Genomic DNA, 22,232 nt, shown 5'->3' on the forward strand with positions numbered 1-22,232 from the left:
TACGTTTTATTTCATCCGAATACGATATATTCCTTACTAAAGAACTTGCAAATTGGTGTAGATGGTATATGCAATACACTACACTAGCAAACATTGGAGTGATAGAGGGAGACTCCTAATAACCTGCATGCATCAACTACATGAAGGGTCGAGAATATCAAAATCCATCACTACCAGATACTTGGCCACCTAATGTTTTATTCATCCTTAGACAATGACTGTAGTGATTATAGTTCAGTTATCTGGTAGTAACCATGCCAATAGCATGTGGCTGCTGCCATTGTGGCAAGGCATATGCCGCATGTGATGAAATGGTGTACTATACTAACCCTAACCCCGGAAGTAGAAGCGTGTAACTACATCACCTGGCGACTCATCGATTACATCGTCAGAGACATGAATTACATCGTCACAGCTCAAAATGTGTACATATAAAAGGCGAGTCATGCCGAAATTTGACTTAACCTCGTCGCAACCCCCTTTGAAGAACCTGAACCTGTCCCTGACTGAACCTGAATATGGAACAAGACAAAACAGTTAGGGATCTGTTCCCGGCCCTGGCTGTACAATTGGAAAGGGCGACAAGCGAAACGCCATCCGTTGAATCGGATGGTTCAGCCATTTCAGTTGTGCAAAGCCCGACACCACGGGCTAACACACTGCAGGATTCTGCCACTGCCCAGGGCTCTGGCTCTGTCTCTCGTTTACCCCAGTCTGATATTGCTCTGTCCACCACTCCCTACCCTTCTGTAAGTTCCCATCCTCTTCTCCTAGTCCAAAAACCTTTTCTCTTTTCTTGCAAGCCTAATTTTCTCCCTCAGCTAACCACCGAATTCCACCAATCTAACGGCAAACATATTTCGCCGGTATCTCCTGTGCATGCGCTACCTCATACACCTTTGCTCTCGTCCAATTTAGAGAACAAAGTCGAGTCTTCTCGGCAGAACATCAGTTCTCGTGGGACAACTCAAGTTCCGACCACTCCTGTTAGGTCGACTGGAGTCCCACCTGCTCCAGTTGGAGGGGATTCTGAGGAGTACTTCCCTACTGCGAGTAACACTGTTTCTTCTCATGGTAAGCACTGTTCTTTCATCCCAACTCGCGATTGTCAGAGCACTAATACAGGTTCCACCATTGCAGGTAAACGCGCTAAGGACGTGACTCCCACTGTCGTTCCTAGGTTAAAACTTGTTGTCAACGAACCTGAGGACTCCACGAATGCAAGTGAATCTCCCAAGGACGTGACTCCCACTGCCACTCCTAGATTGAAACTTGTTGTCAACAACCCTCCTGAGGACTCCACGAACGCAAGTGAATCTCCCAAGGACGTGACTCCCACTGCCACTCCTAGATTGAAACTTGTTGTCAACAACCCTCCTGAGGACTCCACGAACGCAAGTGAATCCCCCAAGGACGTGACTCCCACTGCCACTCCTAGATTGAAACTTGTTGTCAACAACCCTCCTGAGGACTCCACGAACGCAAGTGAATCTCCCAAGGACGTGACTCCCACTGTCATTTCCAGATTGAAACTTGTTGTCAACGACCCTCCTGAGGACTCCACGAACGCAAGTGAATCTCCCAAGGACGTGACTCCCACTGTCATTTCCAGATTGAAACTTGTTGTCAACGACCCTCCTGAGGACTCCACGAACGCAAGTGAATCCCCCAAGGACGTGACTCCCATTGCAATTCCTAAATTAAAACTTGTTGTCAACAACCCACCTGAAGACTCCACCTCAGAGTCGGATACCTCTTCAGGCTCCGCGAATGCAAGTGAATCCCCCAAGGACGTGACTCCTACTGCCACTCCTAGATTAAAACTCTTTTGCAAACCGAAGCCTCGTCGGTCCACCTTGGAATCTATTCCCGAAACTGTTGAATCCGACCCCGCTAGCAGCGAGCATCTTTCGTCCCCTACCAACCTCGGAAATCAATCGTCCAATATGGATCCACATAAGCCTCGTGCTGAAAGCACCTCTTATGAGTCTTCTTCTGACTACGAGGCATCGACTAGTATCAATGCTACTTCGGACCCCCCGCTACCAGCGAGTCTCCTAAGCCCAGTTCAAGCAAGCCCAGTTCAAGCTCTGACGAAGCTCCGTCCCGCGACGCTGGCAACCTGTCTCCATTGAATTTCGTCCCAACCCCTGCAATGAACTCTTCACTCGATCCAGCCATGGACCCTTCAATGGGCCCTTATATGGATCCTTATCAGCCAACTGATCCAGCAGTTATGCCAGGGATCTCCCCGTTCGAAGACCCAAATGTCGCCCCATCCACATTCGTATTCCCCGAAGAAACTCCTGACTACAGCAGCGTGCCCATCGACCCAATGGGTGTGTACACCCCGGAGCAGTATGCACGCATCCTGGCGTCTGAGCAGGACCTCCTGCGTGAAATGGCTGACATGCATACCGATACTCCAACATCTGTGTATGACCGGAGAGTAGAGCAGCAGCAATACACCACAGTTGCCGATCTGGACCGTATCTTTGCTGAGATGGAAGCTGCCTGTGATGGCATAGATATTCTGCAACCTGAATATTGGGCTGCTATCGGCCGCGATCTGTCTGGTCCATCTCAATCTGGTGTACTTGCGTCCAACCAACCCACCCATGCCCAATCGGCATCTCAGACCCAGCAGTCAGTGGAGAAAGCAGAACAAGGGTCAGCCAAAAGGCGTGCGCGACACAGATCACGCAAAGCAAAGAGCTCGACCCCAGAGCCATCAAGCATGATTTCCACCAGAACTTCAGTCTCGAACCAGCGCGGTAGCGCCTCATCCCGGACGAAGACAGTGAGCCCTCCACCTGCATCGATCCAAACAAGCCGTGATTCCAAGGACCAAGCCGCGACACCACCCGCAAAGACCTCAAAATCATCTCGACGCCGCGCCAAAAACAAGACAAAGACCGAGGCCGATACTCCAGAGGTCCCGGTGAGTCTCTCCCCACGCCGTCTGCGCAGCTCCGGTGTCATGCCGACGACCTCCAGCGCAAAGAAGAACCCCCAGGGTAACCCAACGCCAGAGTCATGGGAGACAGCACCTAAGGCCGACAAGATGATGTCCCAGATGAAAGAGGCGTCAATGTCATGGTCGGACATCACAGAAGCTTGGAATGACAACCGAAATGAATCGGATGACGAGATGTCATGGCGAGCACTGAGCAAGCGCTGGGGACGAATCAGGGAGAGAATTGGTCCGTGGCCCGGGTTTGACGTATGTATTCACCTGACTTTTTGACCTTCCCACTCTCAGATGTCCTTTAGGATTCTGTTTGGGGATGGGTACTTGTTTCATTGATCTGAGTCGCTAACTTTCTAATAGGAGCTTCTACTGGATACCTTGGGAGCGTTCAATCCGAAGCTGGATGATGACGACTTTGCGCAGATTGCCAATGAGGTTTCGAGTGGACTTGGCTGGGAAGTTTCCAGCGAGGCTTGCCAAGTTCGATACAAGGCCCTCAAGGAGTCTGGCAAGATCGATGTGAAGGGGAAGGGGAGGGCACGGAAGTAAGCCGTTGTCCTTGGAAGTTTGAATTTTTTTTTGAGATGAATGGCGAGGTGAGACGTCATTCTCTTCTGGTGGGTGTGGATATGGACATATCGATGATTTTACCCAGTGGCTAGTTGGCCGGGCCCTGGGTGCCATATGTGACAACTGACTGTTGGATTTACTGTACGATTTCACATATAAGTGAAAAGGACAAAAAAAAACAGGGAAAACACCAAAACGGCCAAAAAAAAGTTAGCCTTTAAGTACAAAATCAAACAAAAAAAAAAAAAAACACTTGTAAGATTTACACCATTCCCTGCAGTGAAGAGTAGATTGCAATCGTAGATGAAATTGTTGGACAATGTTCAACAATGCCCGAGATAGAATATCAATTCCTTTAGAGAATAAGTTTGAAACGCCCCTTTATTGCCAAATTACCCGCCCGCCGTCATACAATCATAACGAGTAGCTAGAAGAAAACATTGAACACACAAAGCTAGAGAACACTCAGTTCTCGTCGACCACTACTACGTACACTCATGCCGGTCCCGGGAACATTGGAACTCCATTCTGATGAGGATGAGTCACCTCGACCCCGGGATCCACCTGTACTAGTACTAGCACCGATGCTGATCCCAGCTGTAGTGAGGGAATCTGCATCATCGATAACAGGAGGACCGCCGACCATCACAGGCCGGATCTTGGCCCCGACAAAGCCACGACGGTCACGGCCTGTGCGGCCGCGGCCGAGCCAGTTGTGTTTGAGAGCTTTGCTAAGAACCTCGATTCGCTCCTGGGCAGGATCGTCTGTTTGTACGCTGGCTAGGACGCTAATGCATTGCAGCATGCGGCCGACGGTCTCCGTGATGATGTGGGAGGAGTCGGCGGAACTGCCGCGGTGGATGACGGTGGGCCCGGGCCGTTTGTTAGAGGTTGGAGGCGATGCGATAGACTGGAAGAAGAGGGGATCTGCGTTGGAAGATGTGTTGGAGGTAGCACGACTGCGAGAGTCACTGCTGTTTGGACGTGGGTGGTTAGCCAGGGCGCTAATACCGTCGGAGGAATAACTGTCGGTGACGGTGCTGAGAAGTGTGGATGACTGCGAGTTGTAGCTACCGAAGCCGGCATCTAGCGACGCTGCAGTGCCAGGACGGCCTCCAGTGCCGGTACTCTTGGCTGTGACGCTGAGCATTGGGAATCCGGAGTTGATAGAATCCAGGCTGAGCCGGGAGAATGTTGCTTTGAGAGCATCGTAGCGATTCAGGATCATGCAGTCACGGAAGGCTATCAATACCAGGCTTCGTACATCGAGTGTCCCACCAGCAGGCAGTGCACCCCAGAACTCACGGGCTTCTCGGTTAGTCATCAAGGATCCACAACCCTTGAACTCGAGATCCAAGGGGAGAAACACGGCCTGGATGAAGGGTAGAATCGTGCCAAACACCAGCAGCCACACTTGAACCAGATGCGGGACTAGCTTTTCATCTGGGAGGCCAATCAGCGAACTGTGATTCAGAGTCGCAAATCCAGTCTCTAGAAGTTCTTGCAAGTCCATCACAATAGACATAGGAGCCCTCTTAACGACACAACGCTGCAAATGAACGAGAACCAGCTTGTTGAGATCTTCAATGGCAATGCGAACGTCTTCACCATCGAAGATGACCAGCAGCTTCGCCTTAAGAAAGTCCCACGCATCCTCTGGGGTCATGTTATTCAACCCAAACCCTTGCAAGGTCTCCCGTAGAATCGAGTCGGGGAATGTCCCCGAACTACCAACCGAAGACGGGCCTGGGAAGCCACCGGGTGGCGTGGGTCCGCCAGCATTATTAGCCAGCCATTCCATCTGCTCCGACTCAGCGAGCGCCTTCTCCTCCTTTTTCTTCTCACGCAGTGCTCGACCGCCATGCAGGAGATCCAACCCACTGACCGACTTACCAAACGTTGCTCCAGGAGCCGGAGACGCAGGTGTAAATGAGTATAACGATTGTGGAGCATTGGGGTCTGCCGGACGAGAATTACTCGAAGCAGAGGATAGAGGGAGGTTGAAGTGGTCTTCGACCCGATCTTTTAATTTGAGTTTCTGCCTCGACAGGAAATGATGCTTGTGCTTGTCTTTGTCTTTATCCTTTTCCTTCTCTGGAAGCGGCGGACGATCTGCGGGGACGACTGTGCTCACAGAGGCGTTGGATAGATTGTACATCGACGAGTTATTCGAGGAGAGGTCGGTTAAGTTTGTAGTTGAGCCACTGACCATGCGCGATAGCCCACTGATCTTGCTTGGAGAGGGAAGGCCACGGTCTTTGCCCAGATCTTTGTGACTGCTGATTCCGATATGTTTTGGCTTTGAGAAGAGCTTCTTCTTCTTCTGCTTCTCAGGCTGTTGTTCTACCGGTGGAGCACCGGCTCTCGGGAAGACCACATTCGCAGCTGTCGTGGCCACGTTCCCTGACGGCGGAGGCGGTTGTGGGGAGGGTTGATTGAGACGCAATGGAGGAGGCATGAGAGGAGGTGAGCTGCTGCCACTACGTCTGGGACGAGAACCATCCTCTATCGGGGTTATAGTATTTTGTTGCCTTTTTGTCTGCTGCATTGCTGCCTGTGCGGCGATACGGGATGCTGACACGGTAGGGACCTGGTCGGAGGAGGCGGTCGGCAGGGAAGGCTCAAAGAAACCCTGCGAGTGATGCCGTGATCTGTGCCGGGGTAGCTCGACTGAAGGACCCCGGCCGGAGGGCCTTCGGGCTGTTGGGTTCGGCATAGGGTGATGAGGTGAAGTGGCCGAGCGTGGTTGTGAAGGGAAGTAACCCCGGGGGGGTAGTTGAGTATTGATTGGAGTGATAGGAGCGGCGGAAACGGTGGTCACATTAGAAGAGGCGTCACTACCGGAGGAACCGGGGCGAACCAATTCGTCTTCATCAGAGTCGTCTTCGTCTTCGTCATCAGATGGAGGTCGGGGGTATCGAGGGGCAGGAGGTGCTTGACGCCCGGGCGAGTTGGAGGATTGGAAGGTGGGATTCATAACGAATAGTCCATGCTCTATTTCTCTCTCTCTCTCTCTTTCAGGGCGAGTTAGGTATCTTTCGAGGATTTTTCCTTACAACGTTACAAAAGCCACATCTGGGCACTTTGCCGATCCTTTCCTCTACTTCTATCTGGCAGAATCTCAGATCGACGAAAAGATGCGGAGACTTGGCTAAGCTTCGATATGATCTGAACTCAGCAGAGATTATAGCTTTGCAAATAATATATTTGTATATTCATTCTATTACTTTACATCGTCCTTTGTGCCTGTATTGGTGTGTGTTGTATCAAACAGATTTCCTCTTTTCCATATTTCCACCAGTTACTAGTGTTATGCCCAGGCCCAGGCTGCATACAGACTAGGTATTACTGCCTTACTAGAACCCAACAGAGATTAGCCTCGGCAGTGCTACCGTATGATCATCAAAGTACTCCGTACCATCAAGTAATATATAATTTTGGTATTCAGCCGTACCTGGATCTTGAAAGTCCTCTGATCTTTAAAAGTCCTCTGGGGAACAAGTGCCAAGTCCCGAGGTCGGCTGTGAGGATTAGATCAGCAGAAAGGCGGTAAGAAAGGCGGTAGCATAGCTGGAGACAGTATTCTCTGCCAACTTCCCCCTCCTGCGTCAACAAATCAATTTCCCCAACTTCCCTGTTTCATTTCAAAATGGCCTCCAATACGAGCTTGAATGCAGTCTACACCGCTCCTCAATCCACTGAGTCCTTTGAGCATGTGATCTCAACCACAACCGGCACACTAGCGGACAAGCAAGCCCACCTATCAGCGTTGCAGTCGCTCGTACCCAAGCTGCAGGACCAGATCAACGTCTTCCTCACGGAGCGCATGGAAGAGGATAAGAAAGTGCAGGGTCAGATTTCAGCACAGGAAGCTAAAGAGGAGGAAAATTACGGAGAGGAGGTGGTTGAGGACGATGCATGATCGCATAACCAGGATGTATCTTGAAATGGGCAGATGCTATGGGTATCAAAGTCGCTGGGATAGCCTCCGTCGACACAAAAAAACCAAATGAAAAGAGAAATTCGAGCCGGAAAAAAAAGAAAAAGGAAAAGGAAAAGGAAAACCAAGGACATGAACAAGCGACCCGCGAATGCAGATGCAGGAGAGCAAGCACACTACCCAGCTCGAACACTGGCTTTTCGATTGGCACAGCCCAAGTGAACCACGGTATCACTGGAAACAAGTCAGCAATGAACAAATCAAAAAGACGAATGACCGGAAATGACTTACTCGGGGAAAACATTAATCACACTCCCACCCAAACGCTTATGGCAGACGCCACAAATTCGCTCCTCGGTGACAGTGACGTGGCGAGCCCGCGTACCTCGACCACGAATGCCCTCGCCAAGAGCGAGCTGGGCTTGGATCTGCATATCCCGTGCCTTGCGCAGGTTTGCCACGATGCGCGCTTCATTGAAAACCGAGTTCGCAGCGCGCATGCGGCCCTTGAAATAGAATTCAAGTTTCTGCACAGCCTGTGTGTCCGGTATGAGTTTCAATGCGGCGTCGGCTGGGAGGCGTGAGCCATGCTTGGCTAGCAGGTCAATCGCGGGTTCGTGTTGGGGCTCATAGCCGTGGGGTGGGGAGAGATAGAGGGAAAGGAGGGTGAGGTAGATGGAATTCTCTTCTTCGGCCTTTTCGGCGAGGTGGACCTGGTTGCAGTATCTTTCTGGTGTTAGCAATTGTTGCCCTTGGAGAAATGATATATCACTCACTCTTCCGCTTTCTCGTGGTCCTCAAGTTTGAAGACGTAGATCTCGAGCGCCTGTCGGTGCTGGCCCATCTGGCTAAATAGGATAGCTCGGGCTTCGTAGAAGTTGGGATCTGGGATATGGTCAGTGATGGCTTGTTTCACAGGGGTAGCGGGTAACATACCCTCTCGATCGAGCCGATCTAACATCTTCGCTGGCGAGTATTGCTTGCTCTCTTTCAACATCGTCAAGAACTTCTCCTTCCATTCACCTTGCTCGTTGTTGGATGTGAGTTGACCTAAATATAAGATGAGCAGCTGCTGGTGTATGTCTGGTGTCATGTCATTCCATTCGTTAATGACATGCTCGAGATATTGAATGGCAAGCGTGGTGTCTATTTTTTCAAGGAATGCGAGAACTCGTGGACGGGGCAATGTCTCAGCATTTTCAGTGTCGGTCAAGAATATATCCATGCCCAACTCGCGATTGGCTCGAAGCGGCCATTCTCCGAACTCGAGAACCAGGTCAATTTGGTCTGGCGGTAGACTCTGAAGGTACGCGACTGTGCGTGTCGGACCGCTCAGAGGACCGTTATCTGTCTGTCCAAAGCGCTGGAGCAATTCAAGTGCTTGGCGATGCAATTTCTTGCCGTAAAGAAAATCGATTAGGTCGTTATATCTACCTGTCTCCTCAAGTCTCTCCATGACTACTTCTGGGTCACAGAAGTTGGCAATGCGGAAGAGGGATCCAGCTAGTGATGGCGTCGCTAACATGTGTGCACGGAACAAAGTGGTGTCAACCAACCGTGCCTTGGCACAAACTTGTGTGGCAAACTCGTCGGGAGAGGGGAAATCTAGCAGCTTAAGAACCGAGTCACTTGCCTCATCTGTGGCTTCTACTGGTGCAGCAGCTTTGAGAGATCCATCGGGGTTGAGGAAACGCTGGAAGCGTCGGCGAACATCTGCCAGATATCCTTGTAGTTCGCGGACAGCAATTCGAAGACCTATAACCGGTTAGCATGGATTCAAAAGTAATGTGAGCTTGACGTACCTTTGTCGTCTCCGCGGGTACTGCTAGCCTCGCTTCCTTCATCGGGCTTTCGCACAGACGATATAATAGAGGGTGCGTGTGTGGATGCCTGCCCGGCAGCAACATCATCGGATGACCCATCACTCTGGGACCCGTTCGCCTTTCCATTCGGAGCTTCAGGCTCCGGAACCGTAGAAAGATCGCCTGCAATCAAGCGAGGGTATAGGCGAATGACGCTCTCGGGGGGTGCCGAAACCTCAGTAAAAAGATCCAAAGATTCCCGGTACTTGTTCAAGGCGAACAAGCTCTGCGCTTTTTCAAGTCTTGTCGCACGTAGTCGACCAGGCTTATCCCGTAAAAGAGCATCCTCCAGCATGCCGAGTAAGCTAATGGCCTCATCGAGATAACCACCATCAATCAAAGCATCGATCTGGGTATCATAGCTCAGAGCCTCCATGCGCCAGATGGTGCGGTCACTCGCCACAAGGAACCCTTTACCGGCATGGGCGAGGCTGATATTCGGCTGGGGAATGTGCAAGATACTAGCCGACGGCAATGGAATAGACTGCAGTAGCGACAAGGTCTCCGGGTTCCGTACTTCCAACACCCCCTTGGATGAGTCGTGCAAAGCCAACAAAAACGGGTACGAGTATCCAAGCTCTACCGGGGCATGGCTCCAAGGCACCTGCTTCCGACCGAGAGGCTGGCCGTCGACATCGATGAAATTCGTGTTGATGTCCTTCGCCAGAAGAATCTGACCTTCCCGCAGTCTCGTCACAAGCGGCCGCGGCACCATCCCTCCCATACCAATATAGCTCATGCTCGCGGCACCAACGCCCGTAAACCGGCCAGATTCCTCAATACTACCCGGCCCAGCCAGGTCCGTGAACTGTCCGCTCTCAATATTAACCATGACAAAGCTCGAGTTTAGCCCAACCACTAGCCGTGTAGCCGCAACCCAGGTAAGAGTCTTGACCCCACTAACCAAGCTCAGCTCAGCGGTATCCCGTTCCAGCTCCATGTCCCGCCACGCCCACATAAGAATCTTCCGCTTGACAGCAACTGCCAGGCGAGAAACAATAGCAGGCACGTTTGTATCGGCATCATTGACAACATTTGACGTAATAGCAAAGACAGAAGCGCCCTTCGTTTGAGCTAGCTGTTCAACCAGCTCGTAGGATTGGGCATCGTGGAGCGAGACATAACCGCCAGAAAGGGAAACCAGCACGTTGGCCTCCTTAATCAAGGCAAGCTGCTCAATCTTGTATCGGGAGAATTTCTCCAATTCGCGGAGGAGCTCGGTCTTGCCGTCGTCGGTAACGCGGTAGATGCGGAGGTTGCCATTGTTGAGGCCAGCGAGGAGGCGGTCACCGTAGGCTAGAACCGAGTCGATGCGGGACTTGTCGCGCGGCTTGAGCTCCACGAGCGACCGCGCGGTAAATGCTGACAACATGGGCGTGCTGTCTTCAATTCCTTCCGCTGGAGGTTCGAGGGGCGCTCGTACTGGAGCTCTCCGCATGACGTCCGGAGCTGAGTCAGTTCTGAGTCAGCATACATCTGGTCCACGGGTCCACGGGTTGGCCCTGGAGGCAACTAATGTTGTAGAATGAGATCTTGGCTTCTGTTGTCGGTTGTTCATACAAGTTTTCTGTGCCTGAAATCAAATGCAACTCCTCGTTCGAAGTTCGAAGCGGGTTGTAGCTGAGAAAGAGATGTCACTACATGTATGCTTTTGGAGGCGAAATGAAATTCAACCATCCAATAAGGCATAAGTATTACGATAGACCGGCGAGGAACACGATTTGAAAAAATAATTTAAAGTATGTACCATGTAATCAAAGAAACCCCATGTTTTTTGGTATCTGAATATCTCATGCAGTCCGAATTCCCACCACATCCAGGTGACGCCACGCCGATGCAGATCAACACATCCCTAATGCTTGGTTTCCGTGTCCTCTTTCTTTTCTCCCTCAGTAGGGAAATCCTGGTGCTTCGCCGAGGTGCCCTTCCCACGCCAGGTTGACACAGCGGGGATATCAGCCTTGAAGCGCTGCTCTTCGGTACCGTAAGCGCGGGGCGTGAGTTTGATAAGAGTATGCAAAGGCACCTCCATCCAGGGACTCTGCTCCTGGGGTATATTCATAAAGTATGCGTAGATGCAGCGGAGGACAGCTTGGTGGGTAACAATAATCACATTCTCACTGCGTTCCAGCTCCATTATGATGGGCTCAAGGCGGATGACGACGTCGCGGTAGGACTCGCCACCGCGGTAGCGGTAGTTGTACTTGTCTTCATCACGGGCGGCGAAATCCTCAGGGTACTTCTCAGCGATTTGCTCGTAGGTCAAACCGTCGCAGACGCCCGAGTCCAGCTCATCCAGGGCTTTCCACTCCAGTGTCTCATAGCCAGTCGCTGCTTTGAGATGGCGGGCACTCTGAATGGTGCGGCGCAAAGTTGAGGTCCAGATCACGATCTTGGTGTTGTCTGGGATACCAGACTTGCGCATTAGCTCGGGTAGTGCGCGGGCGTAGGCCTCGCCACGCTCGGAGATGTTGGCGTCACCTCCAATCCGGCCGGTCAGGTTGAACTCGGATTCACCATGCTATATTCGTCAGTCCCGCTTCGAAATAATCCTTGATTTTGATCTTTTTGACTTACTCTTGATAGCCAGATTGAACGAGGCTTGATGTGGATATTCTGGATATAATAGACTAGGCGACTGGACAGATAATCTTTGATTTGGTTGATGATGACCGTCGATCCCACGTTGATAAGCTTGACATAAGTGTACTTCTTCTCGTCATCATCGATGGTCTCGTACACCTTTTCATAATTGCGAATGCGGTTGCGGAAATCAAGTGCCGCCACTTCAGGGTCTTGGCCCTTGTAGTCCGGGGATGTCGTCTTGACTTCCTTGATGTTGGTCATGATCAGATCTTCGTCATCACAAATCGACTCGACAAAGAGTGCCTCGATACCAGCCTCGGTACATTTCTCATAGATCCACTTGCGGCGATCCTTTGTGGAGTTAGTAGCATCCAGGATAGCCACAACACCCTTTCCAGAGTTGAACCACTGAATCATGTCCGACATGGCAGCCTCCGCAGCAGCTCGGCGCATGCGCTCGCCTTCTGCATTGTGAGGGTCAAAGAAGGCCGCCTGTGGCTGTGGGGTACTGAAGCGGCGATAACTTCCCACATTGAAGACACGTGCAGGAACACCAACCCAACCCAGATAACGCATAGCTGTCCAAGAGTCAGTCTCACGAGTTCATTTACAGGATGACTAGTTCACTTACCCTTGCCGGCGATGAGACTCTTGCCTCGGGCCGGGAGGCCCACCATGACAACACATATCTTTGAGTCGTCGGACTGCGTAGCAAAGTTAACAGCTGACATGTTTGTTTTTGTTTTGTGTTTTGTTTTGTTTCTTTCGAAAAATGAATGAAGTTGCAAAAATGATTGAATGGCGGGGACGTGGGAAAGAGAAGAAAACAGAGAAGGTAGACAAGGTAGACAAGATAGAAGGTATCATAGACCCAAACTTGTAGAATTGCGGAGAAAGTACTGCACAGTCACCTCTACTTTTGCTCGCATTTGCATCATATCCAAGCAAAGGCTATTTGAGGCATCTTATACTTCCAATATAAGAAAGATCAATAATGGTAAATCAATCTAACCCACATACAACGCAATACCTCGGCAAAGTAAGGTCAAAGTAATAAACGTAACAACCCCGCGAATATCAAAGAACAAAAACAAAAAGAACAGAGAGGGATTCCACTCACACTTGCAACAAATGCCTTATGTTGGCTTTTGACACTTTTTGAAGACATTTTGAGGTTGATGTTATATGAAGAGGGCAAATACGAGAATCTCGGGAAGATTAGGGGCAATTCCGACCCGAAGTCGGAAGACCAAGAAGCAAAGAACTGAACTTAACCTAACATGAGGGTGTTAAGAAGAATATTGGAGAATATGACCTGTAGGAATGAATTTGAATTCACAAAAGAAAAGAAAATAAAAAGATTCAAAAAATACCAAAAGAAATAGAACAGAAGAAACAGAAGAGACAGAATTCAGGGAGGCGCATAATGCGGTGAGTCTGGACTCCCCACTAACGTCATCTCATCGTGAATCTATCCACTTGCACTCTCCTTGGACTCTTTGGAGATTGGGGTGTGATATTGATGAATAGGCCTTGTTTTATATATATATATAAGACCTATAAGACTTAGTTTATACATTTCTTTTCATACATAGCTAACTCTTATCTAAACTATACACTGAACCAGATAAACACACTACATATCCTTGGATATATATTCGGCTTTCATATACTCTTCATGTTGTCTGCGGCTGTTATACGAGCGCTTATACCTGGGCTTACTAGGCCATCCAAAAATTAATTAATTACATATTTATACTCTGTATGGAGTACATAGATGTTTGATAATAGTTGAGCAAATCGACCAATCTTGAAAAGGCTGGGATATACACTTTCTCTTCCCGAGTTCATCACACCGGTGTCCTTTATGAGCTAGTGTTGATATACCCATACAGTATCTACCTAGTTGCCGGTCTTCAACACAACATGAGCAATATTTCCCAGGGACTTGACGAATGAATACCTCCTTGGGGTGGTATCATCCTCGGGTGTGCGGATGAGCGGATTATAGAAGAAAAGTGGCCTTAGGACCGGTCCGGCTATCGGTGAGAAATGTGTCATAGTCAGTTCTAAGGGGATATATATAACAGCTCAAATATTGGCTCTACCTAACCAAGACAGACATTCAGATCCCTCGAGCCCTCCGGGGCTACCTACTTAGGTACCTAGGTAGGTACATTGTCAACTGACTAATCTTGGGCACTAAGAATTAGATAATTATGCATGTAATTAGGTAGTCTATTCAGGTATCATAACTCATGCAATGTGACACGTCCTATCATTAATAATACTTATTCTTCCAAGGTTCTTTTTAGGCAAGCCCCTGTACGGAACGGAGTACGGAGTACTTAGATCAGGTCTCCTTGGGACCACGAGCAAATTGTACACGCAGTGGACCACCCCATGGTCCTTCCTGGCCATTCAGTGTATCCATAGCTTTCAAGGCTTGTTCGGGAGTACCCACATCGACGAACAGATAGTAGTGTTCGCCGGGATCGAACCGCTTGGCGGGGTGAGGGGCGAAGACCTTGCTGACATTCTCACTACAAATACGAGGCATCAGTATCCATCACGCGACAGGAATCCAAGCCATGTAAACTTACACCTTGAATTCCTTGAAGAACAACTCTATGTTGCTCTGCACAGCCCCGTGGTCGGTCAATCGTGGCAGCCCACCGACATACACGCGACTGCTAGAGTCACTGTGGAGCTTAGCAAAGCTAGGTCTCTCTTGTTGACGCCAACGATCAACGCGGAACGGATCAGATGGGTTCTGAGAGCGCTCCTGAGACTTGGCCACACCGGGCTTAATCTTGACGGGGCGACCCAACATATCGCGGCCATCGAGCTCGGTCATGGCGCGCTCGGCATGTTCCTTGTTCTGCAAGTCGACAAAACAGTAGGAAGGGTTCCGGCCGGTGAAAGGATCAATGGCAATATCTATGCGCTCGCTATTTTAGGGAGTTCAGTTGGCGATTCACGGCTAGGCCATCAGGTTCAAGTGTAGGCATACATAGGGAACTCGGCCGCTATGAACAGCGCCTCCACATCCTCCATCTTAGCCGTATATGGCATGTTGCCAACGTACAGCCGGCGGCCATCGTTAATCGCCTGGGGGACGTGCGCTCCGGGCCGACTGAAGGCTGCGCGGGAGGTATTGGGGTTGGGGCTCGCGCTTGGGCTAGCATTGGTACGCGATGGTGTTGCTGGGCTTTCAACCTTCATACGCCAATTGGGAGAGTTGAAGGCTCGGCCATCGGTGCGGACATTTTCAAAGGGAGACTTGGTAGGAGCTGTACATTGTAGATATCGATTAGTCGAGACTCTTTGGGGTATTTCTTCAGGACGATCTTACTCTGTTGCTCCTCCAGTCTGGGGCTCTCTGTATCATTCATAATTTTTGCAAGAGGATTTTAATAGCGAAAAGATATTCTGGGCAAATAGTTCTACCAAAATAATTTCACTCAAAAAACTGAAGAATCGACTTTGGTAAATTGCATCTTCCACTTTCTTTTTTGAGAGTGCAAACAGTGCAAACTAACCATCCGCTTACTATTTAACGCGCTCTCATTTTTTCATCTTCCTTTCATTTCCTCTTCATTAAATATGTCTCTTTGTTATTTTTGATAGCTTCAATGGCTTGTTTCCTTTGAAATTTTGACCTTATCGACCTTGGGGTTGTACATGGCAGGCCCATAGCATGATGAAGCTTTGTTCGGCTTGCCAAGCTTCTACCAAAGGGGTATACATCTCCCGAGATGCCCAGCTGTTCCGATCTGATGAATTTTCATCGACGGAACAGCTTCAATTTTAAATTGTGAGTTTTGAAATTTTTTTTTTTTTGAAATTTTTTTTTAAACCTCCGCTCTTATGATGAGTGACCTTTTCACACAGACCTGTTCTGAACTATATTGTTGATAAAAATTGTTATATAAATGTTATCTGATAGAGCTTCTTGACTTTATTTCTCTTGTCGAGTCTATGCGATCATTGCTAACATGATTTCAGATTTTCACAGATTTTCACAGATTTTTCCAGATTATCACTCGTCTTCATATAAAACTAGGTCATGGACCATGAATATCATTGCTATCTTTCTACATATTCTTCCATTATCTTGTTCACTTCGTAGTGCATTCATTTCTTTCCAATCCTTCCAAATTTACAAAAGGAAAACCAGGTATGTATCTCCAGACACATCAGTCTACAATATTTGGTCACTGCAGGATTGTAGCCCTGTAGTACTTACGGAATAGATCGTGCCCTAGATGGAAGTGGTGATTGACATCGTTCTGTACATTATGGTTCCTACTACGGAGTATTCCCATCAAGTTTTTAATTCACTCGACTCTTCACCCCTTCACCCCACTTGGCTTTATTACCAATAAGCAGTGCTGGCACAGCCCGAAATGGGGCAAACAGCAGACCATGATCCTTTGTCTGCAATCAGCACTAGCCTTGCCTGTACTCCCAAGAGTACCCCCCATCTAGTAATTTGCCCCAATTCCGTGCCCCATTCTTTAATAGACTCTTTGATTGAGCTACCTGAATGTTCCCATACACATGCATAGGTGTACTCCATACATATCCTTGAAAGTCGAGACCCCAAAGTCATGTGTGTTGCTTGCGTTCGAGTTTCTTTGTTCCCTGAACTCAGTACTTCCAACCCTAAAAACCAAAACATAATCTCCTCAATCCTTCCCTCCATATACCTCCCAAAGATATCGATATGATAGAAAAGGAGAAAATTGACGCTACGCTGTCCGAGAAAGCTATACCGCAACCGCCATTCGGGACAGCTGCCGAACGAGCACGGCGCAGTCTCAATGCCAAACTCTCCAATCCATTAGCTGGGTTCAGCCATACCGAACTACGGAATCACGGGCGCACGTTTGCTGAACTTCACCATATGGGCGATGAGTCCGATATCCGTGCTTTCGAGATGGGTGCTGTGCTGGCACAGTCACCGGAACGATATGCAAATGTCGTTGGTCTAACAAACCAGGAGAAGAGAGTATTGGGCCGGGAGTTCACCCATCGCTGGTCTCAACCATGGAAAATGTATGCTGTCATTACATTGTGTTCTTTATCCGCTACAGTTCAGGGGATGGGTAAGTAGCAGTTGAGTCTGAGGAATTCCAAACCCCCAAAAGAATACCTTCGCTGACAATAACAGACCAAACGGTTGTCAACGGAGCCCAAATATTCTACAAACACCAATTCGGCATCGGCGATGACTCCTCTCGAAGTGCCTGGCTCGTCGGTCTAGTCAACTCCGCACCATACCTCTGCTGCGCCTTAATCAGTTCCTGGCTAACAGTCCCATTCAACCACTGGTTCGGACGCCGCGGCACAATTTTCATCGCATGTGCCTTGTCTGCGATCACATGTCTCTGGCAAGGATTTGTCGCAACCTGGTGGGCGATGTTTGTTGCACGATTCATGCTAGGCTTCGGCATCGGTCCCAAATCAGCGACCGTGCCGATATACGCGGCCGAAACGGCGCCGCCATCCATCCGTGGTGCATTGGTCATGCAGTGGCAGGTGTGGACGGCCTTCGGGACTATGGTCGGCTATGCGGCGGACCTCATCTTCTACAATGTCAGCTCGAGTTCTATCGTCGGCATGAATTGGCGCTGTATGATGGCCTCGGCGATGTTCCCGGCTCTGATCGTTTGCTGTTTTGTTTTTACTTGTCCTGAGTCGCCGCATTGGTATATACGCCAGAAGCAGTATTACCGTGCTTACAGGTCGATCTGTACGCTGCGGAATCATAAAATCCAGGCAGCTCGTGACCTTTACTACATGCATACCCTGCTGGAGGCTGAGAATAAAATGAATCTTGGGCGTAACAAGATGCTGGAACTGATTAAAGTCCCGCGAAACCGGCGAGCAATGTTGGCATCTCAGATTGTCATGTTTATGCAACAGGTAAGTGTGGATTTTCAGCAAGATATACTGAAGTAATTGCAGAGAGAACTGACCTGAATAGTTTTGTGGTGTCAATGTTATTTCATACTATTCTTCCGAGATATTTCTCGAGGTTAGTCTAAGCTATCGATCCTACTTTTTCTCTAACAGAACATTAACAAAAATCACAGGCCAAATTTTTCTCCGGCGGCGGCTCTAGCCGCCTCATTAGGCTGGGGACTCATTAACTGGCTCTTATCCATACCAGCAGTCTACACAATCGACACATTCGGCCGACGAAATCTCCTGTTATTCACCTTCCCACTCATGTCCATGGCAATGTTATTTACAGGGTTCAGCTTCTGGATCCCAGAGAGCAGCCACAGTGCACGTCTGGCCTGTATCGCTTTAGGAACATATCTTTTCGGCGTTGTCTACTCACCGGGCGAGGGACCGGTGCCATTCACATACACAGCCGAGGTATACCCTTTGTACGTGCGGTCATACGGGATGGCGCTAGGCACGGCAACGATGTGGTTCTGTAATTTTATTCTGGGGGTGACGTGGCCGTCTCTGCGGGCTGCATTTACAATACAGGGGGCATTTGGTTGGCATGCAGGCTGGTGTGTGGTTGGATGGTGGATGGTGCTTTTGTTTATGCCGGAGACGAAAGGGAAGACCCTTGAGGAGTTGGATCAGGTTTTTTCTGTGCCGACGAGGTTGCATGCGCTGTATGGATTGAGGCAAATTGGGTATTTCTTTAACCGATACTTGTTGCAGAGAGATGTTAGACCGGAGGTACTTTATGAGAGGGAGGAATTGGTCAAGGCTCAGGATGTAGGATTTAATGCTTGACGAGATGGGTATGGAGTAGAATTTGATCCACATTTGAAGAGAGGGATGGATGAATTCATGGGGAAATATGAAATATCCCTAGATTAGTTGATTTTCTGTTTTAGCATAGATCTACTCTGGCATCTTGGTATTCTTAATTGTTAATGAATAGATACTTACAAGACTTCTATTCCAATTTAACTCCCACTTACAGAATGATTTGGCCCGGATTTCAATGGTAACAATGTCTCGAGTCTACGATTTCTTTTCATGCAGATTGTGCGAAGCAATGTAATTGGATAGTTGACATTCAGCAGGATCAATGGTACTGTTCAACAATTCCCATGTAGCGATGCGGAGTTCTCTTCCTGTCCTTTTCTCGTATTGGCCGTCTTCGAATATGCCGAATATCCACAGATTTAATAGATTATCTTACATTCGGGTTATAGCCCCGGTTGGTTTGGGTCTGAAAACTAATCAGCTCGACGGGTGCATTGTGGCGCATCCAACAGCGCTAAGCGACATATAAATGGCTGCGCTTGTATGCAAACTATAACAACACAGCCAATCGGGGGGAGACTACAAAGTTATTGTTAGTTAGTTTATATAGTACATTGTCATCAACCATAGAGAATTGTTAATTGAGAAAAAATAATCCTAGGCTCTATACGAGTCAGACATAAATGGCGAGAGGATGCAAGATCTTCTCTTATGAAAATCATACGCAATGGTATGAGATCTAAAATCGGACGTCGATTGGGCCTCCCATTTGGAATTCTTAGAATCACCGTAGAGGACTAATTAGGAAAGAGTCAGGAACAATGCATACATGTAATGTTTGTAGGACATAAGAATATTCAGGGTCACCATGCCCTAGACATACCCTGAAAGCATTAAAGCAAGATCAAGTATTCCATCACCGATTCACTCAGCCTCGTTAAACCCCACAATTTCTATAATCGAGAGAATAAGTATCTATTTTCGACTATATTTTTCAATTCTTAATTGGCTTTCAGCCCCGGAAATGCGGGATCGAATTTGTCCAATGATTTCTTAAAGCCCTAGATGCCTCCCGATGTTGCCCCCAATGGATAGAGGCATCAGAACTCTTGGCTCAGCTCTAAACTCCGCTCGGGGTGAGATTCCGATGAGATTCATATAAAGATAAAATAAGATTATAAGCCTCAGTCTTAATTTGGCCCCAACGGCCCCGCCTTACTAGTCCGCTTCAATCGAAATTCTGGTATGCATCGCGCTAATGCTGACAATATCCGAGACAGAAACCAACAGCGGCTTTAAGATACGCCTAGCTTCAACAAGGCTAGACTATGATAGGTTCTATATGTAGTTCTTTTTCTAGTACTGTGGATCAGGAGAAGGTGTGAATCAGCGCAGTCAACCCGATCTGAAACCCCGGACATTAGGGCCAGTGATATTTTATCAGAAGGAGCAATGGAGAATTGACCATTGGCTCGGCGCAATCATTTCACTTTTGGAAGGAGAGTATGTCATTGTCGTTGAATTCCCCCGCTTCGGGGCCTATCCTTTTCGGCGTATAAAGGCGTTGATCTTATTCAGCTTCACTTCTGTAATCTACTTCTTTCTGACACTTGTCTCTGAACATTCCTCTCTCCGAGCACCTCTTCACCATGCTACAGAGCACTTTGACTGGACTGGTACTTGCTTCGTGCAATGACTCGACTACTCTTCGAGATCTGGGGAGCCTGACCTCAGTGATCCTCCTGATTTCTGCATTGCTCTATCGAGCACTATACATGCCCGTGGCATCTTCACCTCGAAAAGTACATTCCCCTCCCCGCTTGCAATTGCCTAGCTGGAAGGTCACCCAGTTCTTCTTTGAGAAGAGGTTTGATTTCATCAAAGATGGCTTTAGGGCTACATCATCTTCTATCTATCAGACCAGATTGTTCCAACATGCGGCCATCGTTCTATCCGGGGAAGAAGGCCGACAAGTCTTTTTCAAGGAGAAGGGTCTCTGTCTATATGACACTTTTTCAATCATGATGGGCAGTGTAAGGTCCCTACTCATTGATTTTGTTCTCAACAATAACCAACTTCCCGCATTTAGGGTGCTGCTCAATTTGATCCCCATCAAGTCGGCGGTGTGGTCAAACGAATGGCTTCGATCCAACGACCTGATAATCTCCAGAAACGTTAGTATATGCCATTCTTGATCAAGGTAGAAGATTGACTAACATACATACAGTGATTCCATTGATTCTGGTAGAATGTCAGCGGAAAATGGATGCATGGGGTAGCGAGCGTATTCTTGACCCCTGCTCTTCCCTTCACGAGGTGCGTGGGTCTGAGTTCAATCTTTGATAGATGAGAAACTGAGACACTTTGTTTTTTTTCCCCTTAGGTTGCTTTTCACTTGGTCATGTGCATTACTTCCTTTGATATCGCCAATGATGCGGTGCTTTCGGCTCGTCTCAAGTCCCTTGTAGACACTGTCGACTCGATCACTAACCCATACTCAACTTGGTTTCCTTGGTTGCTTGGCCCAGCCTTCTTCCAGAAGTTCTTTGCTTCTGTTCAAATTTACTGGATTGTTCAAGCGGCCATTCACACTAGGAAGAGGAGCGGGATCAAGAGGGATGATCTGCTGCAGCAGATGATTGACGAAGGAGATGGTACAATTCGAATTTTTGGGGTATATATTCTTGCCACATTCCTTTTCGACTATTTTGATCGAGAATCTAATTCTCTCAAAAGTGTATGCTAGGGTTATCGCTGGCTGGAGCTCGTGCCACTGGAACAATTGGTAAGTTTGATATTCAGCAACACCCAGTATAATACTACTAACGATTATCTCCTCTAGTGACATGGTTGATCATGCACCTCTCCTCGAACCCAACTTGGTCCTCGAATGTCCAAGAGGAGATCAAGACTTTCATATCTACTCACATCTCCTCATCATTCCCTCTATCTGGGAACACTCTCATCCAAGCCCTCTCAGAAATCCCACTCCCAGCCTGGGAATCCCAAACACCAAATCTTGATCTCTGCATACGTGAAACACTGCGCACCTCACAACCATACACAGCAGTGCGAAAGAACATAGGTCCAGATCTTACCATTGGGCCATACGTTATCCCCTCGGGGTCTCTCGTTATGTATCCATTTTCGGATACAGCGCTCAACCCGAAGTACTACTCGGAACCAACCCGCTGGGATCCATCTCGGGTACTTGAAAAGGACACACCGTTTATTGGCTGGGGTGCGGGAACACATGCTTGCAAAGGCCAACGACTTGCTACATTGAGTATGAAGCTCATAGTTGCTTATGCTTTGACGCGGTTCGATATCATGATGGTTGATGGGCAGGGCGAAAAGATCAATCGTGTCCCCCTTCCCGAGTGGAATGATTCTGCGACTTGTCGACCAAAGGAGGAATGTGGAATCAAATTCACTGAGAAGTGACATTTTCTACATTGCTATAGTTGAGACTCGCCGGTCTCATTTTATCTCATTTTTTTGGAGCGGACGCGACCATACGGATTAGTGGTCATCTGGAACAAATTAGATTACTTTGATA

The 22,232-nt window shown here is 48.6% G+C and overlaps 8 protein-coding genes across 8 annotated transcripts; 4 read left to right on the forward strand and 4 right to left on the reverse strand.

Annotated features, from left to right (window-relative positions):
* Positions 1-518: 518 nt before the first annotated feature.
* On the forward strand, positions 519-3,520 carry N7516_007836 (uncharacterized protein; the record flags this gene model as incomplete). Its single annotated transcript, XM_057220556.1, has 4 exons — positions 519-749; positions 822-1,987; positions 2,050-3,223; positions 3,332-3,520. 4 exons carry the CDS (start codon positions 519-521, stop codon positions 3,518-3,520), a joined length of 2,760 nt encoding a protein of 919 aa, XP_057070828.1.
* Positions 3,521-3,995: 475 nt separating this feature from the next.
* N7516_007837 (uncharacterized protein) lies at positions 3,996-6,518 on the reverse strand (the record flags this gene model as incomplete). The annotated part of the gene is made up of 1 exon (XM_057220557.1): positions 3,996-6,518. One exon carries the CDS (start codon positions 6,516-6,518, stop codon positions 3,996-3,998), a length of 2,523 nt encoding a protein of 840 aa, XP_057070829.1.
* Positions 6,519-7,190: 672 nt separating this feature from the next.
* On the forward strand, positions 7,191-7,463 carry N7516_007838 (uncharacterized protein; the record flags this gene model as incomplete). The annotated part of the gene is made up of 1 exon (XM_057220558.1): positions 7,191-7,463. The coding sequence occupies one exon, from the start codon at positions 7,191-7,193 to the stop codon at positions 7,461-7,463; it is 273 nt and encodes a 90-aa protein (XP_057070830.1).
* Positions 7,464-7,657: 194 nt separating this feature from the next.
* Positions 7,658-10,781, reverse strand: N7516_007839 (putative vacuolar morphogenesis protein AvaB; the record flags this gene model as incomplete). The annotated part of the gene is made up of 5 exons (XM_057220559.1): positions 7,658-7,715; positions 7,773-8,207; positions 8,258-8,366; positions 8,418-9,236; positions 9,284-10,781. 5 exons carry the CDS (start codon positions 10,779-10,781, stop codon positions 7,658-7,660), a joined length of 2,919 nt encoding a protein of 972 aa, XP_057070831.1.
* A 414-nt stretch (positions 10,782-11,195) lies between these two features.
* N7516_007840 (bifunctional nucleoside/nucleotide kinase/histidine phosphatase family protein) lies at positions 11,196-13,097 on the reverse strand (the record flags this gene model as incomplete). Its single annotated transcript, XM_057220560.1, has 4 exons — positions 11,196-11,864; positions 11,921-12,507; positions 12,561-12,633; positions 13,050-13,097. The coding sequence occupies 4 exons, from the start codon at positions 13,095-13,097 to the stop codon at positions 11,196-11,198; spliced, it is 1,377 nt and encodes a 458-aa protein (XP_057070832.1).
* Positions 13,098-14,282: 1,185 nt separating this feature from the next.
* N7516_007841 (Nucleotide-binding alpha-beta plait) lies at positions 14,283-15,324 on the reverse strand (the record flags this gene model as incomplete). The annotated part of the gene is made up of 4 exons (XM_057220561.1): positions 14,283-14,472; positions 14,533-14,880; positions 14,943-15,222; positions 15,285-15,324. 4 exons carry the CDS (start codon positions 15,322-15,324, stop codon positions 14,283-14,285), a joined length of 858 nt encoding a protein of 285 aa, XP_057070833.1.
* A 1,334-nt stretch (positions 15,325-16,658) lies between these two features.
* On the forward strand, positions 16,659-18,694 carry N7516_007842 (uncharacterized protein; the record flags this gene model as incomplete). Its single annotated transcript, XM_057220562.1, has 4 exons — positions 16,659-17,040; positions 17,106-17,860; positions 17,922-17,972; positions 18,011-18,694. The coding sequence occupies 4 exons, from the start codon at positions 16,659-16,661 to the stop codon at positions 18,692-18,694; spliced, it is 1,872 nt and encodes a 623-aa protein (XP_057070834.1).
* Positions 18,695-20,322: 1,628 nt separating this feature from the next.
* N7516_007843 (cytochrome P450) lies at positions 20,323-22,117 on the forward strand (the record flags this gene model as incomplete). Its single annotated transcript, XM_057220563.1, has 6 exons — positions 20,323-20,706; positions 20,763-20,847; positions 20,901-20,989; positions 21,057-21,347; positions 21,410-21,458; positions 21,516-22,117. 6 exons carry the CDS (start codon positions 20,323-20,325, stop codon positions 22,115-22,117), a joined length of 1,500 nt encoding a protein of 499 aa, XP_057070835.1.
* Between the last annotated feature and the right edge of the window lie 115 nt (positions 22,118-22,232).

This window comes from Penicillium verrucosum (assembly GCF_028828655.1).
Source record: "Penicillium verrucosum strain IBT 35672 chromosome Unknown utg000003l_segment0_segment0, whole genome shotgun sequence".
In the NCBI taxonomy this organism is placed as follows: domain Eukaryota; kingdom Fungi; phylum Ascomycota; class Eurotiomycetes; order Eurotiales; family Aspergillaceae; genus Penicillium; species Penicillium verrucosum.